General features: G+C 47.1%; 1 protein-coding gene across 2 annotated transcripts; it reads right to left on the bottom strand.

The window, feature by feature from the left end:
- Positions 1-319: 319 nt before the first annotated feature.
- Positions 320-6,643, bottom strand: FST (follistatin). Of its 2 annotated transcripts, none has more exons than XM_003408029.4 (6): positions 6,502-6,643; positions 4,432-4,623; positions 3,774-3,992; positions 3,178-3,402; positions 2,248-2,478; positions 320-1,519 (listed from the first exon to the last, which is right to left on the bottom strand). In XM_003408029.4, the coding sequence occupies exons 1-6, from the start codon at positions 6,584-6,586 to the stop codon at positions 1,437-1,439; spliced, it is 1,035 nt and encodes a 344-aa protein (XP_003408077.1). In that variant the 5' UTR covers positions 6,587-6,643; the 3' UTR covers positions 320-1,436. The 2 variants fall into 2 exon arrangements, with proteins under 2 accessions (XP_003408077.1, XP_010586442.1); XM_010588140.2 differs by having other exon boundaries at positions 2,248-2,475.
- Positions 6,644-9,788: the final 3,145 nt, after the last annotated feature.

Genomic DNA, 9,788 nt, shown 5'->3' with positions numbered 1-9,788 from the left:
CCCCCTGGACATGGGGATAATCTTCCAACAAGATGGTGTTTTTAGTCTTGGTATGTTTGCAGGGTGGAACCCACGTTCAGTCTGTTTCCTTCCATAGTTAATGACAAGTATGCCATCACTCCTAAAAGGTGCTTCTGGACCTTAGGTCCCTTTATCTTTGAGCTGATTTGTAATTAACCTCAATTTGGAACTTCTACTGTCCTGGCTGCTTAATTTCAATGATAACTGTATTTCTCAGCAAAGATATCATGTATGTTTTTGCTCTAAAGCCTGAACAGCTGTTTTTTTTGCATCACCAGGAATTGAGACCATTGGCTTTTTAAAATTTTTTTTATTTTTTCACTCATCATTTATTTACAAATACACATTATAACTTTTATATACATTGCACATTTACATGGTAGAAAAGTACAAAACTATATATTTAAATGAATTTATATTTAACTTGCCATGTTTGAAAATATAAAATTGCATCAGAAAAAAGTATTATGAAAAGCAAGAAACTTGAACTGATAAAGCTTTGATATTTTTTATAACTTTTAGTGACACACTGAAAAAGAACTAATTTAAAAGGTACAGCAGCTAGCTTAAAGGAAACACACCTAGCAAAAGGTCGAATGTGTAGCGTTTCCTTTCTTCAGTCTCAAGACACCCCATATCACTCCATTTCTTTGGATCTGTAACATCTTAAAGGTACATTATTAGAATTCTAACATTGCCATCACCCCTTCTCTCTCACAAATATCTTCATCATAACATGAGAACTGAACTAGGAGTTTTCCCAAAGACGCATCTACTGTACCTTGTATTTGAGTCAGTTATAATGCCTTTTGGTCAGTCAAGATTCCTTGTAAACAAAACCCGAGGGATCATGTAACCATGTATGTACAGAACAGGCAGCAGAGAATCCAATAAATAAACATGACAGAAACTGACATGCAAGTTTGTTAAAGTGGAAAAGTCTAAAACAGTGAAATAAGGGGAGACAGATGAGTGAGTGAATAGTAAGGAATGGATTTAAATGGTTTACAAGGAAAAAAAAAAAAAGCTTTTACTTTACAAGCAAGAGACCTCACAATAAATAACTGCTCTTCCTTTCACGAATAAATTTCTTCAAAAACAAGGTGTACAGTCAACCAGACATTTTATGTATAAATTATAAAACATGACACAGTATAAATAAATGTCTACAAGTCTCAACTATAGGCCTCATCCAGTAGACCTCACAATGACTGTCTCTCCGTGTCCAATGAGTAACAAGGTGGCCTGGGAGAGAGCTTTAGGACCAAGGTCCTTTATGTATAGATTTCCCCCCAAATAAATAAGCATACACTTATGTACAGTATGGACAATATATTTTTTTCTCTTTTTTCTTAGTTTTTGTTTGTTTGTTTTTTGCCCAAAGGCTATATCAACACTGAACACTGGTAGAGGGTTTACCACTCTAGAATGGAAGATATAGGGAAGCTGTAGTCCTGGTCTTCATCTTCCTCCTCTTCCTCGGTATCTTCCGAAATGGCTAGATGGGGGAATACAGGGGAGCTGTTGTTTAAATATGGACAACAACAGCGCAGAAGCAGCTCAGTGTATGTTTTCAAAGCCCTCTGATACAGCCATATTACAGCGTTGCATTTTTATGTGACTTGCAGTGAGATGCTTTATTTTTTGGCATCTGCTGTTATGTAATAAGTTAAAAAAAAAATTTTTTTTTTTAAAACAATTTATGAAGTCAAAAACTGCAGAAAGTTCTGAAGAATCAATGGCTCAGGTTTTACGGGAAGATTCCTGAAATCAGATAAAAAGCGCTCTTGTGTTCTAGGTATAACTGCTTTGGGTCCTTAATTCAGAGTTAGTAGAGGCAACTGCAAACAGCAGCAGCCCGTGTGTGATAATATACAGCTGCCTTAGGCGGAAAAGGAAAACCAAATTTTTGAAGCAGTTAGTTTAGATTCAAGTGTTAATCAAGCAAACAGCAAAGCACAGTACTAAAGCAAAAGAATTAGGGCAAATGACTGGAAATAGGTTTCAGCGGCAATCCCGTTGCTGATCACTCAGCTAGTCCTAAAAGCCAGGAAACATTCCAGGGAATTTTTCTGTGGATCACTGAATTGCTGGTGAAATTGAGCAGCTACCTAACTGAAACAGAAATGGGCTTACGTGGGAGGTCTGCGTGCTTTTTAAGTCTCCATTCCCGAGGGCTTGCCTGGGAAAGCTTTAAATTGCAGCAAGGTTAAAAATCGCACTTACAGTTGCAAGATCCGGAGTGCTTTACTTCCAGCAGCACACCTGAGGAGCAGGCAGCTTCCTTCATGGCACACTCGCTGGCATAAGTGGCATTGTCACTGGCACAGACGGGCTCGTCAGACTTACTCTCAGGGCACAGCTCATCACAGAGGGAACACCGGCCTCTGCCAACCTTGAAATCCCATAAACATTTTTTTCCACCAGTGCACTGGATATCTTCACAGGACTTTGCTTCTAGGATATAATACATCTGTGATGAGTAAACTGATTTCCCCTTCATTCCTTTTCTACCTTTCTCTAGTCTTCTCTCAATACATATATCTTATTCCTCACAAATGGCGGTAAAGGAGACATTAGGCAAAAATGCTTGATAATGAAGGTGAAACTCAAATTCAGAGACACACACACCACAAAACTGCAGTTTCTTACAAACTATATTAGATCATGGAAACAGTAATTTTTGGATCAGGATTTCGTAATATCTTTGAGTTAAATATGTATCCGATTATTTCTCACAAGTGGGATTTTAAAAAGAAAGAATTTCATCAATCATTGGAATCTGATAACAGATTCTAGGAACTGTGAAGTAATTATTTCTCTCTTCTAGCAAGTCTAGCAAGCCCTTAAAGAAAAAAACTTGTAAAACTGAGTGAATTCTAAGTTTTTTTTTTAAGATGAAAAATGGCTTTCTGCTTCTTGCTGGCATTTGAATATATATATATGCCAAAGCTTCTGGAAGACAATGATTTCCATGAGGAATGGTATGGTCAAGACAGTTTATTCAAACTGGAGAGTAACTTATCCCTCTAAAATTACATGTTTGAGGAGACAAATTTGGCTTTTATTGGTTGGCTAGCCCCACAGCTCTAACACAAGAACTAGTTGTCTGGCTTCTCTCTTTTCTCTTTTCCTTCCTCAATCCAGAATACCTACTGATACACTTTCCCTCGTAGGCTAATCCAATGGATCTGCCCAGCAGGCAGGTAGCCTTTCTCAGGTGACAGGCGCTGGAGTAGGTCACTCCATCATTCCCACAGAGATACTGTTCAGAGGAGGTGGGCTCTGGGCAAATCCGATTACATGTCACACAGTAGGCATTATTGGTCTGGTCTACCACACATGTGGAGCTGCCTGGACAGTAAACATCCCGACAGGTCTCTGAAACAAAGACAGAAATACACATTCATAGACATCGTCTGGTCCTTAAGGAGTGAACATTTGATATTATAAGGAAATCATGAAACTGAAACAATTCAGCTTTGAAAAGTTACTTTGGGAGCCCTGTGGCTTCCAAACATACTAGTCTAGGTTTGGCCCTTCACAGTTCTTATAGAGTCTTTAGACATTTGAAAAAGTTTCCTTTATTTGGTATCACTGAGGTTTTTTTTGTATTATTATGATGATGACTATGATTAGACTCTTACTATGGACTATCCCATCCCTCCCAGGGACTCCAGGGGGTCTACTTCAGGTAGAAAGTTGGGGGGTGGGGGTGGGGAAGGAAGTTGCTCAAGCAGCTGAGGACTTACTTTTACATTTGCCCTGGTACTGGACTTCCAGTTCTGGCTGCTCTTTACATCTGGCCTTGAGGAGCGCACATTCATTGCGGTAGGTTTTGCCGTCCAGCCCACAGACGGGGCCCTTCCAGGTGATGTTGGAACAATCAGGAGCACAGACACAGCGAGGTTTGTTCTTCTTGTTCATTCGGCATTTTTTCCCGGGTCCACAGTCCACGTTTTCACACGTTTCTACGAGTTGGAAAGAGGGATGGATTAGAACCAGGGCCAGGCAGTCTGCAGGTCAGCCAGGAGAGCTTGGGTGTCTTGCGCAATCTGCAGACATGAGTTTGCAAGGGGAGCCCAGGCTCTCTCCTAGGAGCCAGGGACTGGACTGAAGAGGTGGAAACAGTGGGCTGAGTCTGGATACTCACATCTCTCAAAGAGCAGGGTTGGTTGCCTTTACCACCACACTTGGCACAGAAGTCCAGGAACCTCCATCGACCCTATTTTGCCTGCCTGCAGCCTCTAACAGGCCAGATTCTACCCCAATGGCTTACCAGGGCTGGGGGAAGGAAGCGGGAACCCATAAACAAAGCTTTCCCAGTCCCAACTCCCAGCGAGGCAGTGAAGAAGCTGAGGGCAACACACCATCTACTGAAGGCCTCAAGTTGGGGAGGAAGAGCCCTACCTTTACAGGGGATGCAGTTGGGGGCGCCCCCATTGAAAATCATCCACTTGAAGAGTGTGTTGTCATTCACATCCTCCTCGGTCCACGAGGTGCTCAAGCGCCCGGTGCTGCAGCACTCCTCCTTGCTCAGTTCAGTCTTGTACAGGACTTGGCAGCGACCGTTCTTAGCCTGGCGGAGCCAGCAATTCCCAGCTGCAAAGAGACCGGGGTGGGGAGGTGGGTGAGTGCTCGGCGGGGTAGGGGGAGGGAGGCAGCAAGCGCAGGAGGGAAGGAGACAGAGCGGAATGGGGAGGGGTGAGCGTGGAGGAGGGGATGAGACAGCCTATGGAGAAAAGCAGAAAATAAATCGAAGGGGGTGGTGGTGGGGAAAGAGAGGGTGGAGAACGCTCAGAAGGGAGAGTTGGGAGGTGGGCGAGGGGGAGGGAGGGCGAGGGTGAGAAGGCAGAGCGCCCCAGCCATATCAATGTCAGTTACCAGTGACCCAGACACAACACGTGCAGCTTGCATTGACTTTTACTAGACTGTTTACTTTTATTCGTCCCATTTCATAACCTGCAGCAACTCGAAGAGCAGATTAAAGAATCTGACAAAAACAGGATGCGACGGATGTTTTTACATGTTGGTTTCACGTAGGCGGTATGGGTATTATTTGTGACAGGGGTTAAGAAAGTAGGAGAACTTGAGGGAGAGAGAGAGACAGACACACGCTACAGCGGATTAAGCAAAAGGCACTTGTGAAAAATGAAAGCAAAAAAGCGACCGACCGGGCCCGGTTGGGAGCTGCCCCAGAGGCCTTCAGGCGCAGTCTGCCCGACGGCCCGTTTTGCAATCGGCCAGCCCGGGAGGACACCGCGGCCACCACAATCTTTCGAAATCTCGGAGGGCTGAGTCCCTGGACGCCCACGTCCCCCGCACCAAAGCAGCGCGCTGCGCAAGGCGGGCAACCAACGTGGAGCGGTGCAGATGGCGAGAGGCAGTGCCCAGGCGCCCAGGCGGCCGGTTCACAACATACTCAAAACGTTAACGCGAAAGCAGGTAAAGTTACACGTTCTGTCTCCTAGAAAGTAGAGGAGACAAGAAAAGGAGGGACGCTTCCCACAATTTCACAGCTACATATACCTAGCTCATACCTACAAAGAAATCTTTGCAAGCAATTTCTCTCCCTTCTCCCGCCCCCTCCCTGGTTAATGTTCGGATTTTGGTCAGGAAAAGCTCTCATGAATCACCAATGTGACTTTTCCAACAACTGGACCTCAAGCTGCTATTACGATTTCTAATTTTAAAAATTCTGCCCAAAGACTAATTGAAATAAAAAATCGAATTTGAAAAGACACACTTTAGAAATGTGCTCTTAATCCATCTCAGAACTGGAGTCATTTGTGGGCTCCTCACTGTTCTACAGAAAGTTAAGTTATAGGAATGAGGCAAAGGGGGAAAAAAAACTGTAAAACTACTCTTAAAAACACTCTGGGTTAATAATTTGAGACTTTTTTTTTTTTTTTTTTTTTTGCGGGGTGTGTGTGGGGGAGGGGGCTGGAAGAAGCATCCACTAGGCAGAAAGCTACTTCCCTCTAAAAATTTCAGCACCCACATTTCCAAGTTTGGGCAAAGTTTCTGAAACCACGTCGCCCAGCCACCGAAGAAAATTCAGTATCTGCCCCCCCTCCGGTCATTTTTTAAAGTATCCAAAAGATGTGGGAGGGAGAAATGTTAAGGTTGCAAAGGGGTCGACTGAAATCTCCAGGCTACTGATGCTTGTCTCCTCCTTCAGAGCCAAAAAGGGGAGATAACATCCCAACTCATTATGGCAGAACTTGAAGTATCTAACCCTAACTACTGAGAGAGCCTCCAGCTCACTCCCTTTCCTTTTTAAGGATAACCGAGCTCCAAACTCTTCCCGTCCTAAAGTGTCACTGCCTTCTGATTTCCCACTCCTCTCCATCCCGGAGTCCTTAAGTTGGTCCAACATCTTCCAGGAGCAGCGATGCAACAAGAGACCAAGTGGAGACGACAGTAAAGTCCAAACCCGTGTCCGCAGTCGAGCCTCCCCAAAGCATCCCCCTCGCTTACCCTGGGCGCTGCGGTCCTCCATGAACTGGCAGAGCAGCAGCAGCAGGAGGCAAAGCCCGCCGGGCTGGTGCCTCGGCCGGACCATCCTAGGGGCAGGCGCTGGGCAAGGAGCGCAGCGGCGCGGGCAGCGGGCGCAGCGACTGGTGGCTCCGGCAAGCGGCGCGCGTCGCAGAGGCGAGCGGCGGAGAGCGCAGCGATTCCGGCGCAGCCCCGCGCTCGCCGCCGGCCGCCCGCGCGATTCAATGGACGTCAGAAGCCGGGCGCAGCCGCGCTTTAAATCTAGACGGGGGTCTCCGCGGTTTGCGGTGGGCGGTCTCCCAGTGTGTGGGGCTGTGGGAGGGCGGCCGCAAGCAAGGGTGTGCGCGGCTCCTTGGGGGTGGGGAGCTTTTAAAAGTTCAGTGTGAATCAGGTGACATTTCCCACCTTCTGGAAACCCTTCCCAATTATCTGCTGGAGGTGCCCGAAATCAAAGCGGCAGGAAGGGAATCGCCGAGTTCTTATTTGCGTAGGAGCGGGAGGGAGGGGGAAGGCGACGCTTCGGGGGTGGGGAGTGGGGAAGAACACCCACTTCAAGTCCTGCACGCCGCCGCTCGCAGGCAGCGCCGGCGCGCCCGGGGTGGCTAGTGTGTGTGTGTGTGCGTGTGCGCGCGCGCGCGAGAGTGTGTGTGTGTATGTGTGTGTGTGTGCGAGTGAGGGCGCGGTGGGGGCGCTGGAGGCGGCGGCGGCGGGCAGAGCAGGGGAGCCCGGGAGTTGTCTCCGCACCGCCGCTCCTCCGCTCCAGACAGACTTTGCAAACGCCCAAAGAGCCCCGGGCTGCCGAAATAGCCTGTTTCGGCTTGGGGCGGACCGCGCGGGCCTGGTGGCTCCGCTGGGGAACTCTGCGGTTTTCGGCTCCCGCAGCCTGGGCGCGGGACCCGCGAGGTTTTGTGTCTGGGTCTGTGCGACCCTTACTTTGCTGCCGCCCCCAGCCCAGAGCTGCTGCCTATAACCCTGGCCCCGGCACCTTCCACACTGGCTAAGCGCATCCGAGACGCGGCCCTTCTGGACGAGTCAGAAGCAAACAAAAATGTTTAACACCTCGGGCCCAGCCTCCTCCCTCCCCCCCGTCACAGTCGCGCCCTCTCCCTTTCTTTTCTTCCCTTTCACTTGGCTGCGTCTGGAGTCGGAGCCCGGAGCCGGGGCGCCGACGTAGGCGGTCTGCCCCCCCCCCCAGCTCCGAGGCTCCCCGGTTTCTGTCTTGTGTGTCTCGTTCCTCTGTCTCTCCCAGTCGCCTCCTCGTCTCCCCGCTGGTTCTCTCCCTTTCCCTCCCTCTTTCTCTCTCCCTCTCCCTCTCTCGGTTTGTGGAATAAAAAAGATTGCAACATCGATAATGAACTTCTGTAGCCTCAGTTTATTAAGCACAGTGCCTGGCATTCTTCGCTGAAAGTTGGCGGGTCTCTCATTTATAACATTTTTGGCATCGCTGAATGAGACTGAGGAGGCGATATTTCCTTTTATATAAAACGATTACTTCACGGAAAATGCTATATTGTTTATTCCAAAGCCGCCTTTTTAATTTCTATTCTTTTCTGAAGCTCGAAGGACAACAGACAGGGAAGTATGCAGACAAAATTCTTGGATATTTGCAGGTCACTGGGATTCGTTCTACGGATTTGAAATCCGCCCCTCTTCGCCCCCCTCAACTCCTCTGCCAGCCCCTTCTCAGTCTTCCTCTCGCACTCCCGCCCCCCCCACCGTCTTCCACCAACCCCCCCATCCCCTCCACAACTGCAAATAACTCAGTGATAACAGATTTTTTTCCACCAACTGCAGGAGATAGTGCTAATCTTTTAATAAAAGATCCCATTACAATGGGATCTGTCTGGACAGACTATAATAGATCCCGAAATACAGCCGTGCTAATATTAGAAGACAGTTGTTTGGGTGCCTCTCAGACGGGCCCAAACCCCCCTTTGAAAGTGGGCATGAATCACAAAACCCCGCGGCCGCCGCACCTGCACCGCGCGCATTGAGTGCAGCAGGCTGGTAAAAACGGGTGACCTCGCCGCTGCTTTTCGCTTTATAATTACCGTCGTGAGGACGGGAGGGGAGGGGCGCCGGCGGCCCCGGGGAGGTTGGGTTTTTGCTCACTTCAGACGGCTCTGGGGGCTCCACATCCTTCTTAATCTTTCCATATTCGTTCCCCCTCTCTCTCCTTTTCTCCCTCTTTTCCTCCCGTCCTCCCACCCCTCTTCTCTTTCCCTCCCTCTTCCCAGACTCTGCTCTTACTCTCTCCCCATCCCCCTACTCCCTCCCTTCTTTTCCTGTCTCCCTTTCTCTCTTCCCTCCAATGCCGCATTAATGTAGGGTGGTTTAGTGCCCTCTAATGGCAGACGACATTAACAATTAATAACAAACTACCCTTTGCAGGAGCCGCCACTCGATGACAGAGTTCCAGCGCCGAATTTATTTGTTCTTTATTCAGGGAGATGGATATAGTTCTTATAAAAGTGCTGAGGGAAAGTTTGTGTTTTCCCCCTTAAGACTCCCGCCTCTCCACCCCGCCCCGTCCTCACCTAAGGGGAAATTTAGTTGAAGGAAAGGCAAAAGCCAACAATTTTTGTTGCTTGACTTTTTTCTTTAAAAAAAATTTCTTTTTAATAGCAGCCAGAGACACAGCTTCTGTTTTGGCTAGGGTTATCAAACCGTGTATCTTGGATTGAAAAAATAAACATCATAAATACGTAAAAGATCTTAGACGTAGTTGTATCTTATCGTAGTGCTACCAATGGGCATTACACAAATTTTAATACCCAAACATACATGATTTTATATTTGCCCTCTGTTTAGGTACATTTATTGTCCCTGAATCTGTCTGTAGCCTCTGAAAGCTAGGGTCTTTTTCTTAGCCTTTTCACCCTAGGACCATAGAAAATGTGTAAATTTTAGTCATGCCCAGTTGTACATGAAGCCACCTTGCCAGGGGAATATAGGGTAATATTTTAACCCACAGTGGCAGGACCATACTTTTTCTATATTTTATAACACTATGATGATGAAAAAGGTGATATAACTTGCATGTTCTTATTATACTTAACTATTGTTCATTTACATATGCACATACCCACCAGGGCTCCCCATATAAAAAGGAGTGTACAGATACAGGGGTGGGGCTTATGTGGCTAAATGAAATATAATAGAGGCAATTTTGGAGGTTAATAAGAAATATTTATCTGGGTCTTTGAGTAATAGTATTTGGTTTATCCAGATGGTTATTTTAGTTTATGTATATAGAAGCAACTGGTGTC

The sequence above is a fragment of the Loxodonta africana genome, chromosome 2 (assembly GCF_030014295.1).
Source record: "Loxodonta africana isolate mLoxAfr1 chromosome 2, mLoxAfr1.hap2, whole genome shotgun sequence".
NCBI classification, from domain to species: Eukaryota; Metazoa; Chordata; class Mammalia; order Proboscidea; family Elephantidae; genus Loxodonta; species Loxodonta africana.
This window is presented reverse-complemented; position numbering and strand designations above follow the sequence as displayed.

Coding starts and splice junctions, on each gene's coding strand:
- FST (XM_003408029.4), bottom strand. CDS start 6,586: ATGGTCCGGCCGAGGCACCAGCCCGGCGGGCTTTGCCTCCTGCTGCTG. Junction 2,479..3,177: donor CTACGAGGGAAAGTGTATCA/GTAGGTATTCTG, acceptor ATTATATCCTAG/AAGCAAAGTCCTGTGAAGAT. Junction 1,520..2,247: donor GCACTCCGGATCTTGCAACT/GTAAGTGCGATT, acceptor TCCCCCATCTAG/CCATTTCGGAAGATACCGAG.